Raw genomic sequence first — 20,908 nt, forward strand, 5'->3', positions numbered from 1 at the left:
AAATTTATAATGATATTTCTTTCAACAGCGATAAGAATTGGACAAAACAATGATAATTGAAAATGTTCTCATTTCTATGAATCTGAAAACTCTTTGAGACTGATCGGGGCATGCTATATTAATTATCATGTTAAATATTCTCGTTTAAAACAATATGACAGGTTGTCTACAAGTTAATTTACTAATATTTCTCATTCATTTGGTTTGGATGAGAAAGTATGCCCAAGAGGAGACTGTTTCATAGAAATGAGAAATTTCTCATAGTTTTGTCCAATTCTCATCGCTTTTGAAAGAATTTTCATTATAAATTCCATCAGTGAATGCTTTCTTAATAAACAAATAAATAACTAACGAGAACTGAAGTATTACCAAGAATCTGAAGACCATTGCAATCTCCACTAAAGTTGAATTGTACGTGTTCAATCCCACCAGCTCCTGATTTATGGATTCGTGCTAAACCAGTGTAGTCACTGCTGACATTATTATGATTATGAGTAAAGTAGACCCAGTCTCCAAACACATGCAAATCAGTTATTTCAAAATCGATGGCTTCTTCATACACCGTTGACACGGAGCTTCCATCGTCGACGTCAGAAACATCGCGGTTTTTCAAAAGAAGACGGCCCGGCATCGTTTCGAACCAGAATAGCTTTCCATCTATCAAATAAATGGAACCACTGGGATTTAGAATGAGATGAAACTAGCTCGTGTCTGACTTCAGCTGTCAATCAGACTCGGAAACGGAGTTGTTTACGTTTTTTTTAATGATTGAAAGTTCTGAACGCAGCGGGTAAACAACGTGACCTATGGTTAATTTCGCACCTTCAAACATATCAAAAGTAAGATCTTAGTAATAGATAACTTTCCTCCTCAACGATGCCTAGAAAAGTTGCTTTTTTCCGTGACTTTTACCGACAACGTTCGCCATTTTCTGCGATTCCTTTTTTCAGATAAAGTAACCAGATAAATCAACCTCCCTTTTATGCGCTACTACCAAATCACAGGCTGTGAGGAGTTTGCTTGACAGGATTGTCAGCCGCGAACTAGTTTCTATATCTCCAACTTTCATTATATAATTATAGTTCAGACCATTACGTTACTCTTCCCTTTATATTATAAACAATTGATTAATGACAATTAAATGATAGTTGTCAAATGTTAATATATGGTAAGAGGCGAGCTGGAAATGTGGACACAGTATATGGTTACATGAGATATTACTCCATTTTAGGATATGTGGCCTGCTACCACGAAATGAGCATAAAGTCGGAAGTTGGTAGTTTCGAGACGTCATGGCTACTGCGTTGATGTTCTTTGTTTCTTACGCACATGTTTAAGCCAGTGGTATGTCTGTATGTCCTTTGTGAATGGGGCACAATGGGCCATTCTCGAAGACATGCGGCACACAAAGAACATCAACTCAGTTTGGATGTCTCGAAACTACCAACTTGCGACTCGACTCTCATTTCGCGATAACAGATCATAACATTATTAAAATGTTGGTAAAATGTAGCGAACTGTGAAAAGGTCCTCTAGCGTAGTGTAATACCTGCTTTCGATCTCTAAAGGCTTACTACGCGTCTGAGAAAGATCACAACGGTGGGTATGGGCGCCAGAAGAGTTTTCACCTTCAGAGCTTCAATGGCAAGGCAAACGGACATCATTTTTTCAGGATCAGACCGACAATGTATTAAAGCGAGTGATGCAAATATAATCGTATAATAATACTGTATCAACAATGTTTTCGGTTGTAGGTCTACGTGTTTAGGGTAATCATGGTAATAACAAATAAAATGACCATATATTCGCAGTGCACAAAATGGGACCTTTGGTTTTGATAAGGAATACCAGGAGGAGGTACTCGCATGTAAATGTGGTATGGGTATGTGCGGCTGTCAAAAGTCTCTTTTTGAGGCTCTGTGACATTTCCTTAACACTCACATTTGGATCATGCTCCAGTTATTTGGCATCAAACTCTGACAATAACCTGAAATTAGGATCTTAGCTCTTGAAACCAATCAGTTCTAGGTTCCAAAAGTTGGGCGCTCCGCTCCGCACACACCTACCAAGATTTAAGTTGACGTGTGCCCCCTCCCAGGAAAGAACATTTTAAATCCATTCTTCTAGAAAAATATTTAGAAAGCAAAGACAGTCCTTATAATAAAATACCTTCTTCGTCTATGTCGCCACCTATGATTCCAAGCGACGCACTCGCATTGAAGCTGGGGTCGGTATAAGTTTCGCTTAGACATCGAGCTCCTTCAGTATCGAAGGAGAATATTTGGTTGCCGCTCTTTAAGGATGATACTAAAATTCGACTGCAATAACAATACACGAGATATGAAGGTGAGTGTCTTTTAATAGGCTATTCTAGTTGAAATCCCGACACCCTCTATGGAAGATATGACATTCATCTTCCACACAGGGAGTCTGAATTTCAAATGGGATTACCTGAATGAGTTACTCCATAAAACATAAAACAATAACTTTATGTAATGAGAATGGCATCTCGTCAGCTAATTGCAGGAATGTCGTTAAGTTATATCAAATCACTGACAGCTTTCTTGCACTTGATTGACGACTTACACTCGGTTTCAGAGAAGAACGGCAGTCACTTGCTCTGAAGCTCTCTGATTGACGCTATCTGATTGACACAAGAGCAGTGCTCTTCGCCGTCCAACGCTTTGACGAGTAATCGGCCAATCAGATTATCGGGTTGTTGTTATGATTGTCAGACGATTGAATCAGCCAATCAGAACTCAAGTTCCGTGTTTACGCTGTGCACGCTCTCAAAATATAAACAACTGCCGTTCTTCTCTGCCAGAAATTATAGTATACGAGGGGTATCCAAAAGTTTTTGACATCACCCAGAAGAAAAAGAGCTAAATTGATGAAATTTTGTCAGTGTAATCACTGGTCCTTATGTACATTATGGTCCAAAAATGGTCTACAAAAAGTTGATGAAAATTGAGGCACGCAGCGTGATTAAGTTCCTGCATTTGGAGGGTTAGGCCTACAATGCTTAGAAAATCTATGATGAAATAAAAGCTATCTACGGTGATGATTGCCCATCATATGGCACTGTTACTTTTTGAAAAAGGAATGTCCAAACTGGCCACATGTCCCTCACAGATGAGCCAAGAAGTGGACGTCAATCATTTACGGATGATGTGGCCACAGTGAAGAAACTCAAGAAAGTGGAGGATCTTATCATGAAAAGGTTACTGCCCATCTAGTGCCATCTGTAAAAAATTAAACATACTTATGAGACCATTTTTAGACCATAATGTACATAAGGACCAGTGATTACACTGAGAAAATTTCATCAATATAGCTCTTTTCCTTCTAGATGATGTCAAAAACTTTTGGATACCCCTCGTCAACCAGACTCGGCGACGTGACCCTTATTTGTCTCCTGGTAATGAAGCATAAGCCCTACAATACTACAAAACTTAACGTAATATGACACATGACACCCACACACACACACACACACCCACCCACATACATACACAAAACCGCTTCTAGTAGTCGGAGCAAAAATCAACTTACTGGTTTTATTGACCTTCGAAAGGAAATACTTTGTTAAAAATCTTTCTTTCAAATAATGTACGGTGACCTTGGGTCAATTATTATAGCCAAACCCCAGAAACACGAAAGCACATAACCCATACCAGTGTTATTGTCATTTTGCGCGAGCGTTTAGCAGTTATAGCTTTCTGTTTTCAAGAAAAGTCTCTTCAAATATCACGCACTTGCCGAGAACTGCATTGGTTGGTCGGAAGCAATCTGGATAAGTAGTCGCTTACACTAACGACAAGGTAGTCAGAGCACGGATGTGATATCGTTATGAATTCGCCAGACAGGCGATTGGTAAATTCATGTTTCGCATGCATTATTTATGGATTGGAGAACAAGAGATCAATGCTTTATATAAGAGGGCAGTAAATAAATTTTTAACGAAGACCAGATGATAACAGCATAATAAGTAATCAAATGAGGGCGGCATACAGGCTAGCTAATGGTGCATCGCATTACGGGCTACGATGATAAACGTTAAAATATTGATATGATGCCCTCTTTGGGTACATGTAAACCATTAATCCCTTGTTCCTTAATTAAAAAATAATGCATGCGTAACTTGAATTTACCAAAAGCCGAATCCGGGTTCGGCCATCTGCCGAATTTTATAAACTCGCCTCACCTAAAACTGTTATAAAAGAAAACACTGTATATGTAAATTTATGGGAAATGGAACGGAAATCCGTCTATGGATTCGGAGCAGCAGTGTTTTGGGTTGATTAATAAATGGTATAGTCTACATTACCAGTCGTTATCGACGGGCCCAAGGAACACATTACTAGTCGTTCTATTTTAAAGGATGTTGTTAAGCTTTTAGTGTTTATTTTTACCAGACTTACTTGTTGCTTTTGAAAATTCTGTAAAAATCCCCAAGTTCAGTTCGAATCAAATCTGTCTTGTCTGTGGCATCCATGTTGTCCATATACAGTTTGGCGTGTTTGGCGTAGTATACCTTCCTGGCTCTACTGTCTATGCGAACTGATGTATAGTAACCATCTTGGGTGAGAATCCAAAGAAACAAACGTAAACTCACAGCTAGGCTAATCCAGTGTAAGATTACCAACAGTGGATTGAGAAAGATTGGTATTGCAGCAACTGTGTATTCCCACGTTCAATGAGTCAAAACTTATGCAGTTCTCAAAATACAAAAAGATGTGGCTATTAACCATGACTACTGTTGCCCAATTTGCAATCCAATTTGCCAAGAATCGCCCCCCCCCCGCCCGCCTAAAATTTCAATTTTGATGGTGAAAACGTGAGGAACATGAGCATAAATTGGATGGACTACCTTGCTCTATGGGTCATAACTTACTTCTGTAAATGCTCTGCCTCTCTGTGCCGTCAATTGAAGTTCTCAATACGCCCCGCCGTTCTGCGATGTTATTCCCAGTCGCCGTGTAGACCGTGCGTTCCTCCGGGTCATATGATATATCTCTGATATTGCCGTCCAGCATATCTATGTTCTCGAAATTCAATGGTTCTGTTATAACGTCTTGTGGAGGTGGACCAACGAATATGCTCTGTCCACAGCCAACCACTATCAGATGATCTGAAGAACAAACAAAACATGCACCATTACTATAGTTGTGAGGATATCGGCAGAGAAACTTAGAATAATGCGTCTTCCGACGTCATTGTCAAGGAAGCTCTTTACAGCCGGTGATTGTTGAGTAGCGCATAACGTGGTGATATTCTCATCTGGTGCCTTCATCGGAGGAAAGGAATAACAGCAAATGGCGGACTATATTGGTCAAAAATGCCACTGTCCTGTCATCGTTATCATACCATTTTCATACTTCTGAAATATAAGTTTGGCAAGCTAATGCACACAGTATAATTAAACAATGTATGGTATGGGTCATCGGGTCGTGTGACTTGGGATTCGCGCTACAACGTCTAGTACCAGCAATCCACCAGAGTGCTGATGAAGTGAGCTTGGATAAGCCACGAAAATTACACGTAAGTGTTAATTCAATAATATTGCTTATGTGAATAGGTCAAAAATTACACCAATATTAAATGTATGATATGCTTATTAAAAAGTTCTTCCTTAACTAAATGACCTAGTCGCAGAATTATTCAATTTAATCTATGCTTAACAATATTTTGTAACACTACCGTACAACACATGTAAAGAGTAGCCGGGAGAGTAGTCTACGCTGTTTTATGTATCGATCGCTCTAGTATTTTTTTTTTATAACACGTCATTGGAGTTCGGATATCTTGTTACATTTTTCACGTGTCCCCACGGTTGTTTGATGTGATCATTTATTAATTTTTTTAATTATTAAAATGTTCAATTCTTGACCTGAATAATATCAACAAGCTACCACACTAATAGAGTGTAAATACACAATAGTTTGTAACAATTTTTAACATAGACTTTTGTTTCTATATTAAATTATTCATCTTTTTCTGCTTTTTTGTGGTAATTTTAATTTTATAAACTGTACATTTGTGTGCAAATTGAGAGCACTATTTATATATTTAAATTAGTCAAATAATATGAGTTATACCTTGCAGTTCATAACAAAAAGTTTTTGGAAAATTCCCTGGTCTTGTCTGTTTGCTGATGTTCTAATATCATTTTAAAAGTGTCTACCCCTTGTAACTATTCAAACAAGATTTTAAATAAATAGCGCCATCATTGTTCAACTTTTCTTAAAATTACTCAGATTTACATGCATCAAACAACCGTGTCCCCGTTTCAGGTCTTACCTAAACATATTGCTGACCCTCTGAGAGCAACATTACCATGTGGACACGGTAAACATGCTGTTTGTCGTCTCGACTTCTGGTAGAAGTGGAATGGGCATGGAATACACGGTGCTAGGCCAGAGTCACCGTAATACCCTGGTTGACAAATAGCTGCAAATTAAATACAAAGATTACAAGTTACAGTCAATGCGGTGTCAAACTTTAAATGAAAATGAGTTTAAATACATTAAGTACGTACATGTAAATGTTTGACATCTCGGTAACTATAATCTGATAATCGTCGACTATAATCAAACTCAACCATCCAGGTTGAGTTTGCTTACAAAGGTTCCACAAAAAGTGAATATTGGGGTTTAGGGCATTTTAGGTTTAGCATTGGAGTTAGGGCTATGCTTAGCATTTGAGTTAGGGAAATAGAGTTGGCAGAAAGAATTGGTTACAGTTTAAAGGGACATATTATAACGTAATGATGCCATTGCTATTCACGTTGAAATCCATGATACACCCCCTATGGAAGACATACCCTTATAATCTCCCACACAGGGGTGTAGATTTCAAACTTTTCTAATCACCCATGCAGGTAACCCCATTTGAAATTCATACTCCCTATGTTGAAGATTAAGGGCATGTCTTCCACATGGGGTGTGTGGATTCTAACTGGAATAACTCATTATCCAAACCCAGAGGATGATTTAAGGAAGCCCCATCATGCACTGTAAAAGTGTTATCACTAGAGTTTCAACTGCCACTTTACTTTTCAAATCCCATTGAATTATGTGCAAAAGATATGTTGGTTTAGAATTGTGCGTGTGTCATTAGTACTTGGTCGATTTCAGATCTAAAGTGATGTATGCATAAAGGATAATTCACATCTTCTGTAGATAGCAAAAAATGTGAAATCGACCAGCTTTTTGAAGGTGTTTTTATTGTAAATATATCTGTCCAAATTCAAATTTAACATTGCACGTGTATGCAGTGGGCGGGCAGTGGTGTCATGTTCACTCACACAGCTATGCTAACCGTAAAACTTGCTGGGTAGTGCTTAAATAATCCTCCGATCCAAACCCAGGCCATATACGGATATAGAATATTTCTCTCTTACATAAACATGGACTGCCGGTGGCTTCTTGGGCAGTTCCTGTTCCACGAGGACATAGTACACATGACGACTCTCTCATGTTTAATTGGTTAGAGTCTTGCTCACATGGCGTACATGGTGCCAAACCCGTCGGAGAGATATATCCTGGACTGCAAATCTCTGCATTAAAACAAAAAAGAAAACATGTTACTTGCATGTCTTAAGGCAGCTGTGTACTCTCAGACATGCATGTAGTAAAAGTGCAATAACTTTGTAATTATTCGCGCAAGACATATAAAAGTATACATTTTTATAAAGGCAAGACATCAATGAATCTTAATATGAATATAGATTTGGTGTAAAAACAACAGTTATGAAGAAAATTACAAAAAAGTGAGTTTTTGGCAATATTTGTTAGGTACATCATAACAAAAAAACACTCTTTCCAAAATATTTTATTTTGTTTTTAGCTCAATCTTGAGGCTCCATTCCAGAAACGGTTTTTTATTTTTTTAATATTGGCCTTATATTTTGAGATATTGACCATATAAGGCATCAAATTGAACTTTTAAAATTCACAAACGCCTATTTGCACAAAATGATGCCTAAAATCGGAAATAGGCCAAAATATAAAAAAAATGAGAAAACCGTTTCTTGAGTCAATCATGCTTTTTACGATGATCACATTTGCTTACCTGTAGATGCTGTATTTATTGAGTTATCGTGTACCTAAATCGTCATTTTTAGTATGGTCGTTGGACATTTTGACCCGGAAAAAATTGGTACAAAGCTGATTTTTGCACTGAAGAAGCAGAAGGTATCATAGAATATCATATCCAAAATCCTCCAAAATCCACTTTGGGGAATTCTTTTTATCAAGATGGCCGCCAAAATGGCTGCCACAACATATAATTAGCTGTATCCCAGCTTCTGAAGCAGATATGATGATGATTTTAGTGTCTTTGAATAGGTTTAAGAGGTCAGGGAATTCAAATTTGCACAAGTCTAACACACTGATGTCTTCATTCACACTGTAATCCAAGATGGCCGCCAAAATGGCTGCCACCACATATGAATAGATATATCTCCGCTTCTGAAGCAGATATGATGATGATTCTAGTGTCTTTGAATAGGTTTAAGAGGTCAGAGAATTCAAATTTGTACAAATCTAACACACTTATGTCTTCATTTTCACTGGAATCCAAGATGGCCGCCAAAATGGAACCGCATATGATTAGATATATCTCCGTTTCTGAAGTTCGCTGCGGATGATGATGATGTTAGTGTCCTGGAATATATTTCAGAGGTTAAAGAATTCAAATTTGTACTAATCTAAAACACTGATATCCTCATTCACACAGTAATCCAAGATGGCCGCCAACATGGCCACCACCACATGATATAGGCCTAATTATGTATATTTTGGCTTCTGAAGCAGATATGACAATGATATTAGAGTATTTTTAAATACAGGTTTTAGGTGACGCAGAATTCAATTTCGTATTTATCTAAAACCCTTTTGGGAATAAAATAGATGGTCATTGATGCATTTTCAGCCTAAGTGACTGCTCTTCAGGATAGGTGAATTCATCAAGTGTCATATGGGGAAGAATTATAATCCATATGGGTATATCATTACCATACATGTAGTCAGTTCTTTGGCATTTACTTATTGGACTTGGACTTATTGCTTTCCTCCCTCGGATCCTGGGAACCTTGGAGCTAGCAGCCGTTTCACCATGGAAGCCCATATGCCTCTGTTTGTGACCATACTCCTTGCATTGTAAATTGATGTAATCCCAAGTTCTTGGCAGCTGCTTTTTATGTTGTCAAGCCAGCGCTTTGGGGTCTACCTCTAGGCCTGTGTCCAGGTATTCTACCTTCAAGGGCATGTTTAGGGTATCTGTCCTTTGGCATCCGTACAATGTGTCCAAAGTAGAACAGTTGTTTGGCTTTGATTTTGTGTAGTATTGTGACCTGGCTGCTTGTTGCCTCTCTTATTGATGTGTTCCGTAGACTTCTGGAGACTCCCATTATCCACCTTAAACAAGACATCTCGAACACCAACAATCTCTTCTCGTCTCTTTTCTTGAACGTCCAAGCTTCTGCCCCATATGTTGCTATTGACAAGATTAGCACCTGGTAGAGTTCCATTTTGTGTTGATACTAATTTCTTTTGACTTCCATCTTGTGGTTAACTTCCGCAGGCTTCCCATTGCCAGTCCAATCCTCCGTTTGATGTCTTCCGTACTGGTTGAATTCTCTGTGATAACTCCTCCCAGGTAGGTGAAGGTTTGGACTTGCTTCAGTTGGTCACTTTCTATGAAGATGGTTATTGGGTGGCTGACTTTGTTGATGATCTGAACTTCAGTTTTCCCCTTGTTTATAGTGAGGCCAAATTTCTTGCTTTGAGTGTGTACTAGAGTTACAAGTGATTGAAGATCTTCCTCTGAATCTGCCATTAAAACAATGTCATCGGCAAACCGCAGGTTGTTGAGGGTTTTGCCTTGGATTTTGATGCCAGTGTCCAGGTCCTGGATTGCTAGACTGATGACTAATTCCAGTAGTATGTTGAATAACTGTGGCGATAGGATGCAACCTTGCCTTACTCCTGTGGCAATCCTGAACCACTCTGTGATATCTTTGTCCACCCTCACTGCACTTTTCGAGGTGCCATACAAAGCCTGTAAGAGTCGAACTATCTTGTCCGGGTAACCTAGGTGCTTCATTGCTGCCCATAGTCCATCTTGCCACACGGTGTCAAAGGCCTTCTGGTAATCTATGTAGCAGAGATACAGCGCCTTGTCTATTTCAGTGTATTTTTCTGTTATTTGTCTTAGTGTAAAAAGCTGGTCAACAGTGCTACGGCCTGGTCTAAACCCTGCTTGTGATTCGGAGAGTATCTCCTCGGTTTGCTTTTTTCATCCGGCTGTGAATTATGCTGCAGAAGACTTTCCCTGCGAGACTTAGTATGCTTATGCCTCCTTCTTTTTGAAAATGGGGTCAATGATTGCTTTGCCCCAGTCCTCTGGTACACATTCGGATTCCCATATCCTTCGGCATAATTTATGAATCATGTCTATTCCTGTATCACAAGCAGCTTTTAATTCCTCTGATGTGATACCATCATGTCCAGCTGCTTTCCCTTCCTTAAGGTGTTTCAAGGCTAGTTCCACTTCCTCTCTAAGTATTCCTGGTTCAGGATCACTGGATTGAGTACTGGATAATGTCTGTAGTATGGTTGAGTCAGTTGGACCTGGCATGTTATATAAGTCCGAATAATTTTCTCTCCATCTATCCTTGATTTTTCCTCATCAGTGAGAATATTTCCTGCTTTATCTTTTACACTTTTCATCCGGAGAGTTTGTTTCCCTGTTAGGGTTTTGATTGTTTGGTAGACCTGTCTAGTTTTAGAGGCTTGGTGGCAATGATCTACCTCCTTGCACAGATTGTTGATCCAGATGTCCTTACACTGTTTTGACTGTCTTTTGATCTCTCTGTTCAGGAAGTTGTATCTACTGTTTTTGAGTTGTCTGTAAGCTTTTGTTGCTTAATCTCTCTTCTTTCGTCACATAATTTGAGTACTTCTGCTGAAATCCAAGGCTTTTGTGGCTTTGGTTTCTTGAGGCCAAGTACGTTTTCAGATGTTTCCTTGAAGCTTTGTTTTATTGAGTCCCATAGGTCTTCCACCTCAAGGTCTGTGTCTGGTACATCTAGAAGTGGTTCAAATCTGCCCCCTATTTGGATCTCAAATGAACTTCTGGTTGTAGAATCCTGTATGTACGCATAGATGTCCTCCTCCTTTCGAAACATTTTTTTCTTTATAAAAAAAAGTGAAGGGTAACCTAAGCTACGTTGATTCATATTCTCGATCGACGGCGCAAACAGCGTGGGATTCAGGTTGGGGAAGGATGTGTGGCCACAGCCGGATAGCGTGAGGGAATAATTGAGATATTTTGGGATGAATAGACACACCTTTCTGCAAGTACATGTATAATCTCCTCAGCGTTTGGGCAATTTCCTCCTCTGCAATCTTCACCAGCTGTGACACATTTAAGTCCATTTTTGCAGCAGGAACATCCTTTATTTCCACAAGAATTCCTGGAGGATTTTACATTTGAGTCGTACAAACTTAAGCAAGCTTTGTGGTGGTGACTCCACTTCTGCAACATTTGGACATGGAAAGACAAGTTTGTTGAAGAAGAACAAAACAACCGAAAAAATTGCAGCCGCTATCATCCTGAGGCGGCAGTAGAACAAATTGGTACAGCTTGTTGTCTTATATGGTGGCAGAGAAAAAGATCCTTTAAAAGGTTTACGGTTCGCTAAATTCATGGCAATGGTATCACCAAATAAAGCATCACTTGATCCACAGAAGCTTCCACCTACTGAAAGAGCAGCATATTTCCAGTCTGCGATTTCTTTTGCCGGTCATACTACGGAGAAAGCTCTCAAACAATGACTTGGATCCAAAGCAATGGGGTTGGAAACGCTCTGACACTGTACTAGCACTGGAAGATGCAGCACCACAAAACTTGCTTAAGTTTGTACGATGTAAATGTAAACTACCCTCCAGGAATCCTTGTGGAAATAATGGATGTTCCTGTCGCAAAATTGAAGTGTCACAGCTTTTGGAGATTGCAGAGGAGAAAATTTCCGAAATGCTAAGGCGATTATACTTGCAGTCCAAAAGACAGCTACTTTGCTTCAGAAGCTGATATATAATAAATAAATGTAGATATTTATATAGTGCTTTATGCTGTAAACAACCTCAAAGAGCTTGACATATATTCCACTGTCATTAGAATATGTCGAAACCAGGTTGCAGCCTACAAATGGTGCAGGGTTCATCAGCATGATCAGTACAACGACTGTGACTACCCCTAACAGCTTCCATTGCACCTGGGTGGGGTGAGGGATATCTTGGAATACAGTGTGCGTGAAGACTTGGTGCTTTAGAAAAACACAAAATTGAATTCTGTGTCACCTGACACCTATTCAAAGACTCTAAAATCATTGTCATATCTGCTTCAGAAGCCAAAATATACGGGATTATACCATGTGGTGGTGGCCATTTTGACGGCCATCTTGGATTTCTGTGTGCATGAAGACATCAGTGTTTTAGAATAGTACAAATTTGAATTCTTTGACCTATGAAATATATTCAAGGACACTAAAATCATCATCATATCTGCTTCAGAAGCGGAGATATATCTAATCATATGTGACGGCGGCCATTTTGGTGGCCATCTTGGATTACAGTGTGAATGAAGACATCAGTGTATTAGACTTGTGCAAATTTGAATTCCCTGACCTCTTAAACCTATTCAAAGACACTAAAATCATCATCATATCTGCTTCAGAAGCTGGGATACAGCTAATTATATGTTGTGGCAGCCATTTTGGCGGCCATCTTGATAAAAAGAATTCCCCAAAGTGGATTTTGGAGGATTTTGGATATGATATTCTATGATACCTTCTGCTTCTTCGGTGCAAAAATCAGCTTTGTACCAATTTTTTCCGGGTTGCACCTGTTTTTCATCTTCAACGACCATACTATTTATCGAGTAAATGAACATTGAAATAATGGTCGTTGAAGTTTAAAGTGGTCACATTTTGCACTTTCATCGAATCTCACAGGAGAATGCGACAGTTTTCGTTTTTCTACCTTACATTACAAGAACATCGGGTAAATCCATGGCCCCTTGTGAAGTTTGAGCAAAATCCATTCATAACTTGATATTTAAATCGGGGGAAAGAACTTGAAAAAACTCTCATTTTATCAGCTAAAACGGAGCCATTTGAACACTAGGTTTTTGTGAAATCAGTGCTTCCGTGGTGTTTCCATAAGATGCGCCGCGCATGCAGATAAGCGTCGCGTATGCGTAGCGTATTCGTGCGTTAACAAATTGCGCGATACGCAACGCGATGCGTTGTTGCGCGCGTGTACCCTGCTGGTACAACAAAGATTTTCTTTCCTTTTCAATTTCAAAAACGAGTGGAAGTGTGAAATAAAATCCTTAAAATATTGCAGTTGGAGTTTACAAATCTGGATTTTCATTCCTTGTATTTATAAAAAAACATAAAGTACAAACATATCAAAAAGACTCAATTTTGCGAAAGAAACAATGTCTAGAGTACACAGCCGCGTTAACTCTAATATGCATTGGTACTACAAAATGAACTGCGCATGCATGCATCTCACGTGATGCAGTGACGCAATTACCATATTAAAAAGTTGTATATATATGCATGGTTTCGTTGGCCGGGTCAGTGAAACACCTGTGGCTACCGGTCGTCGACACATTAATGCCAGAACAACCAAGAAGGTGCCACAATCACAATGTTGATCCCTCGTGCATTGTCGTGCCACAAGATAACACTATTTTTCACGGGTCCGCGGTTCTGGATTCCCCGCACCTAACAACCCCCTTTAACAAGTTCGTAGCTCCAAAAGGTTGCCTTTTACCGATACGCCATCAGCTTCCAAAGACCTGCATCTAAAAATCCCGGCGAGCATATCCACCGAAAATGTATGATGTTTCCCCTTAGGGACCTTCACGAGGGAATACAAGTCACAGAAGAATAATTATTATGATATAAGCTATACATACCTAAACATTGTCCTGGCCTCACGGATCCCGTTACCAGGGTCCCTCTACCAGCACGACAAGGCAAACACTCCACAGCTCCAACTTCTGGTTGATATGTATCAACTGGGCACGGGATGCATGGATCAACAGTATTGTCATATCCATCGGCAGAGTACGAACCTGGTAGACATTGTGCTAAGGAGAGTTCGGTAAAAGAACTAGTATCAACATAAAGGGATAAGGAAGAGCTACTCGTCGCACACTAGCAGAAGTTAACATGAAATTACAATGGAAAAATAACATGCACACGCACTTAAGGGATCCAAAATGAGCGTTTATTGCGTTTCGACAGTATTTTTGTGGGACATGAGAGCACCTCAGACCTATCGAATTGCATTCTGAATACGAAGCATGTCTTTCTGATATCAAATAATTTTCATTTTTTTAAATCACAATATAATACAAATGTTATGACAAATTATAAAAATTTGATATTTTTCAAATTTTTGATATATAACAGTCCTCGAAGTAAATTATATAAATCTAATGATATATTCTTAAAGTGTATGTAGCAGGAGGAAAAGCCGACGGTCAATTGAAAATTTTGACCTTTCATATTGAAGATATGGATTTTTTTCCCAAAAGACCTAATGTTTTTTGGTGTTTTGAAAGAAAAAATCCATATCTTCAATACGAAAGGTCAAAATTTTCAATTGATCGTCGGCTTTTCATCCCACCTACATACACTTAAAGTATAAATCATCAGATTAATAAAGTTTACTTCAAGTACTGTTAAATATCAAAAATATAAATTTTTAATGATTTGCCATAAAATGTGTATCAAATTGCGAATTTCAAAAATCAAAATTATTTGATATCAGAATGACATTCTTCGTATTCAGAATGCAATTCGATATGTCTGATGTGCTCTAATGTCCCAAAATAAATACTGTCCAAACGTTCATACCCCAGCCCTTAAACCAGAGAAAAAACTAGACATTGTGCTCACAGAGCACGGCCCTTAGCCAGTGTTGTTGATCTTTTTATGACTTTTGACCTAGAGTTGTTCATGCGACATTTGTACCACCAGCCTATGGTTCATAGTGGTGACGACATTGTAGGGCTACTATGTAATTTACAGGAGCAGCAGCATTTTGAAAAGGGGAAAGAAAAAGAAGAAGAATCGGACAGAAAGAGAAGACCTAGCTTAGCTAGGTACATACACAGATATCCTTGGAAGGCTCTGTAAAGATTGTTTACCTATCTTTACAAAACCTGGCAAGGACATACCTATTCTTACTATAATGTATACTTGATGAGAAATGATCAGCCCAATTATTATTTTACATGGCTCATTGAACCACAATGGGCTTGTAAGGACTATATATGGATGATAAATTTGTGTGCAAATCTATCATGGGGTAGACTGCTTTGCATTCCTATTTTAAACAATTCATACCATTCCATGCATTAAAATACAACACATCCACATCCCCAGTGACTGCCCTGCCCAGAGAAAAAAGGATAGATAGCTGTTGGATCAGAACAGGATTGGTGGATTTTCCATGGTGGGATTAGAGGGATAATAAATGTAAATGGTCTACTACAGTAGGCTATTCATGGGTGGTCATATGGCCCCCCTAGTCAATTATAGTGAAAATTACGTTTTTGGTCATTGTCCGTAAGTGGAAGAACTTTGACCGCAAATGATCACGTGACATTTGTGGCACCACCCAATGGTCCTAGTGCTCAACTATGGTCAACATGGCAAAAAGCATATGGCTACGATGGCCGATTTACGGTATTTGGTTACATGCCGGAAATGACCCCTAAATGACCTTTGACCCCAATTCTGTGTACAACTTTTAGACACTAGCTATAGACGATGCATGTGTGCAAGTGATGTCACGGTGCTATGTAGTATGGGGAAGGGTAGCATTTTAAGTGAAAAACACGTTTTGGGCTATAATGACCTTGACATGACATTTGCGCCCGACATTTTCACGTGACATTTGTGGCACCCCCCAATGGTCATGATAACCAAATTTCGTCAAAATTGACAAATGCGTATTGCTACGATGGCTCATTATATGATTGGTAGAAGAAAAGAAAGAAAGAAAGAAAGAAAGAAAGAAAGAAAGAAAGAAAGAAAGAAAGAAAGAAAGAATCAGAATCTAAGAAAAAGAGACCCTTAGCCAAATGCCATTTGGCTAAGGTAAAAAACCCTCCGGATGTACCACTATGTGTCGGGAAGACGCTCTAACTACTGAGCTTCACAGACTAGACTGTCCCTGATAATTAGGCCTCAGGTCTGGTACTTATGGATAATGCGCTGTCATGGTAAAAAGTACAAACAACACACAACACTACAACAGGTGAAATGTTCATTCATTGAGGCAATAATAAAACAGATATTTACTGCTCGTGAATGTATTGGTCCTCGAGGTGAACTGGAGACCCAACAATAGGTTGTTCGTATGGCACCAAGGGTAGGGTAAGGTTTTAGTCAACCGTTCTAAACTAACAGTGTATGTCTTCTGTGTACCATTGCATTAGAATACGTACCTGCTTCTACCAATGTTGTAGTTCGAGTAACTGAACCATCGGGAAACTTGCATGACAAATTTTTGCCGAAGTGTTCTTCCGTGACAGTGAAATCATCAATGGTACTAATAACCCCTCGAAAATCTCTCATTGTTCCATATGTATCTCTGGTTACAGAATAACACGACATAAATAGTTTAAAACATTTCAACGTTAAATGATATTTTTCAGAGATGCTGAAGAACACAAAGAAAGAAAGAACTTTAATTAATATTGATAATTGGGCGTGTTTGGCATATATAGTAAACTGGTGAACCATACGGCGTGCTTCTCCCAATTCGCTTAATGCTAAAAAACTCTTCGCAGTATTTTTGTGAGCAGTCTGAGGATTGATGGTTGGGTAAAGACCCGGGGATAAAGAGGTACTGACAGGACTCTGACAAGAGAAGACTCCAGACGGGACTCCAGACAGGCAAGACAGACAAAACGGATAATACACTATTGATGCAGGTTTTCCTACAGTATTCTTTCCTGCGGGGAGCATAAACCTTATAGCCATATGTGTGACTGGCCCATCCCGCTCGACCTCCTCGCCCATTAACCGGGTAAAAACCCATGGGCTATTTGCCCGAGCTATTTGGGAGCAAAAGTTGTATTTACCTGTGGTAAGACTCCGTGTGGTTCAGAGCTGTGCCGTTTAAGTCCCAATCTATTGTGAATTGAAGGTTACCACATTTCCTGTCGTCAAACATACATTTGAATTGGAGAGTTGTATTTGGTGATATAACATAGTAGGACGGTAAAGGCCTGTTGTCCATAGTAGTCATGAGAAACACGTCTGTACTATCTGTGGAAGGCAGACGTATAATTGAAGACCGAATTAAAAAGACTAGTTTGCGTCTGACGTCTGGGCAAAGGCACGACGTGATTGGTTGCTCACCTACGCAGTACAGCATTTTTTGGTCAAGTTGACAGGACGTCATACGCAAACTAGTCTTTCATAATTCGGTCTTCAATTAAAGTTTGAAAATATGGTGCATCAGTGTATATATTTTGTAAAGTACTACAGGAAAGAAACGTCGAGAAAATAATCCCGATCCCATAAAATTCTATTGAGACTACTGCGTCGTAAACCAAAGTTTCACGAAAAAGCCACCAATAAACCAGTATGGCTGAAAATACACTCCGAATCGGTCATATAATCCTGTGCTTTTATTTCCACTAAGAAGACCCCACCACTGGTACTGGTAATGTCGGAAAACTCTTGTGAAATCTCAAAAACTCAAGGTCCTGTTTTTTGATATCAAGATATATCAAGGAAACAGCTGTTAACATTGTGGTAAATTGACGGGTTGGCGCCTAGATAGAGTTGACGGATTGGCTCCAACTGATATACCCTGCAAAAATCAAGGCTGTACCGTTATGACAAAATCCAAGACTATAAATATATAGAACAACGTGTCCCGTCGTATGACGATCGAACAATTAGACGAAAGCGTACACGTTCAGTGAACGGCTCTTTTCAGAGCCACCAAAGCTTTAAATTTAGCAGATAGACATCAGAAGGCTAGGGCGGCCTATACACGTCTCATTCTTAGGTACTTTGTCCTGAAGAAATCAGAGCTACTCCTGACAAAAGTTTGACAGTTCTAAACTTGTCCGATGGCAAACCCGCTAAAAACCCACTAATTGTTATGAATTCCCGTCGTAAAAGCCAATCCCATAGTTAGCCTATATATTCCACAATATTCATGTACGTGGCGTGCGGCATCGGGAATGACTTTTAATCTGTACTTGCTGTCCATACTCATTAATAATTAATTATTTCAATTTACCATAAATAGTAATAGATGAGTACAATGTACACGCTCCAGTCTCTTCCCCTGCGCATGTCAGAACTTTACCATCGTCAGTTGGGTTAAATGGAAAGACGTTAAATTGCCCAACAGTCCTCTTCAGAGATGGTGTAGTCTGTGTGGTGAATTGAATCGTTGCATTATCAAATGTCCACGAGACGGCAGGAGGTTCGTAACAGCCATATGTGGCGCACTTTATGGCAACGTCCACACCGGGGTCGTAGCAGGCTGCCACCGGCGCGGGATCATCATTTAGATATTTCAACTCCTGTCGGTCCAGTGCTATTTCTAAAAATATGAAAATAATTGTTAATATTTTGACATGAAACATAATTGACAGCATTATAGGCTGTTTTCTAAAGAAGTATTTTACGACGGAGAGAAACAAAGTCGATCTATTGCTGTAAGTGGCCAAAGGTCACGGAGGTGCATTTAAGCATGTTAAGTAGCCGTGAGGCAAATGTGTCTCATTATCCTGATTATAGTCACTAAACCGAGTTAGTTTGCGACTTGGTAATCTCCGGTGTTAATGTGAGTGACTTTACTGACTTAACTCAATTTAAAATTTACAAATTTTCTGCTTCTAGGGGTTTAACAATTTGTAAACATGGTTCAATTAATAATTTGTAAACATGGTTTAATAATTTGTAAACACATGTAATTAAATACACACCTGTTACATTGCCGTCGATTCGGTACACAAATACTCCAGGTATTCCAATATTGCTTAGCTTATCCAGGTCGATGACGTCATCAGTTTGGGCGCCTGGGAGATTGAAGAACCTATTTCCATCGCCTTGGTTGAAACCAACCTTAAGTAACGTGAAACACATAGGTAAGCTGAATGTGCACTTGGTCGCTGAGCAATTGGTTTTTGACCAATCTATGAGCGATCGGTTTTGAATTACGTAGAGCACTACTCTTAACTTACGCCATCCCGCATTGGTTAAAATTCCCTAGCTAGCTAGTCAGTGTAAACCACATCTTAAAGTAAGTTTGTGTAATAAATTGAAGACTCATGGAGACATAGGCCAAATCAGTACAAGCGAAAATATAGTGCGTAAGGTAGGCAACGCCAAGTGGGGTGCTAGACCAGAAACGATTCGCACCACTACCCTGAATATGCTGAGTAGCATCGGAAAGATCAGCACATGCAAGTTATATTGCCCTAAAGGCACGGATATTGATACAAGCTGCTGCCCCATAACTGGATGCCTAAATGCAATCAATATCTATAAATATACTTGCAGGAATCAAACTCATTAACCCTAACACACGAATTATCACAGAATACCACGAGGTAAACCACTGCGCAGTCACCGTAAGTGCTATATGCTCAGAGAATGGAATCGCTGACCGGGCCAGCGAATTCCCTCTGGCTACCCGTGAGTGAGCGTATGTTTGGCATGCGAGGAGTCCAAGGTTCAAATTCCGGGGATGCCAATTTAAGTGACATCTTTGTTGATTTTCGCTCCTTTTTCGCTTCTTCTTTAACTTCCGATAGCAAAATCAGTGTGTTAGGGTTATTAAGTTTTCTATTTAAAACAAGAAGAGTCTTATAAAAAGACACAGTTCACGGATCAGGAGTATAGTTTTTTGTTCTAACTTTCCATTTTCATATCTAACCTACTCTGCACTGATCTTACATTAATTAGTGATTTGAGGCAAAATGATACCGTACCTACATTCTGACTCTGGCTTATAACTCTCCATCCAGCAAGAAACTCATTGAAATACAAACTTTCAAATCAATATCAATACCATAGGTCTATTGGAATTCAATTAATATACCATGCAGATATTAAGCTTGACCCAATAAGTATTTACAATACTGGGTAGATAAGAGGAACCCAATTGTTTCAGTTGGAAGTATTATTGAGTAAATCGCCTGTATCAAAATAGCAGTGTATTTCGTCGTCCGTATTCCATAGTGGCGTATAGTGGGGCGCCGCGAATAAACAACTTTTCGAGAAAATCGGGTTTGAAGAAATGCCAATTTAAAATCGAGTTGTGTAAATCAGACATTCATTATATTTTGTAAATGATGTGAAATTTCTGTAGTAAACTAAATAGATTTTATTGTTATATATTTTTCAAAAGAAATAAATACATACTATTGCTGGCAAACTGACAATAAAACTATACGTCACTATGGAAAACGAACAAAACGCAATACCCTAACCTTACGTTAACCGTACGCCACCTCGGTCGCCGTGTAATCCCTATGGCGTTACTTTTCGTCGTTCGTATTCCATAGTGGCGTATAGGTCCGATACGCGTACGCCACTATGACATACGATGTTTTTCATTTTTGCCGATATTTCATAATTATAAAATGTAAAAAGTGGCGTATGGTCGATACGCCACTATGGAATACAAAAATGTCCTTTGTAACTATACGCCACATTTAATTAATTAATTACTAATTAATTAGCTAATTATGACTGATGAGACTTAGAAAAAATGAAAGAGAACATCATTAAAAACATATGTGCCAATTTTCACATAAATGACCCAAAATCACTATACGCCACTAT

General features: G+C 39.1%; 1 protein-coding gene across 1 annotated transcript in view; it reads right to left on the bottom strand.

Moving 5' to 3' along the window:
- Positions 1 to 20,908, bottom strand: part of LOC140139425 (uncharacterized) — a 32,514-nt gene that overhangs the window by 1,928 nt on the left and 9,678 nt on the right. Inside the window, exons 7-17 of the mRNA XM_072161184.1 lie at positions 19,045 to 19,183; positions 18,351 to 18,659; positions 17,176 to 17,362; positions 16,537 to 16,682; positions 13,993 to 14,166; positions 7,403 to 7,558; positions 6,301 to 6,450; positions 4,895 to 5,131; positions 4,422 to 4,578; positions 2,170 to 2,318; positions 370 to 657 (exon numbers count right to left, since the gene is read on the bottom strand). Coding sequence (XP_072017285.1) covers positions 370 to 657; positions 2,170 to 2,318; positions 4,422 to 4,578; positions 4,895 to 5,131; positions 6,301 to 6,450; positions 7,403 to 7,558; positions 13,993 to 14,166; positions 16,537 to 16,682; positions 17,176 to 17,362; positions 18,351 to 18,659; positions 19,045 to 19,183 — 2,092 coding nt within the window. The remainder of the gene's footprint in view (positions 1 to 369; positions 658 to 2,169; positions 2,319 to 4,421; positions 4,579 to 4,894; positions 5,132 to 6,300; positions 6,451 to 7,402; positions 7,559 to 13,992; positions 14,167 to 16,536; positions 16,683 to 17,175; positions 17,363 to 18,350; positions 18,660 to 19,044; positions 19,184 to 20,908) is intronic.

Source organism: Amphiura filiformis, chromosome 18 (assembly GCF_039555335.1).
Source record: "Amphiura filiformis chromosome 18, Afil_fr2py, whole genome shotgun sequence".
In the NCBI taxonomy this organism is placed as follows: Eukaryota; Metazoa; Echinodermata; class Ophiuroidea; order Amphilepidida; family Amphiuridae; genus Amphiura; species Amphiura filiformis.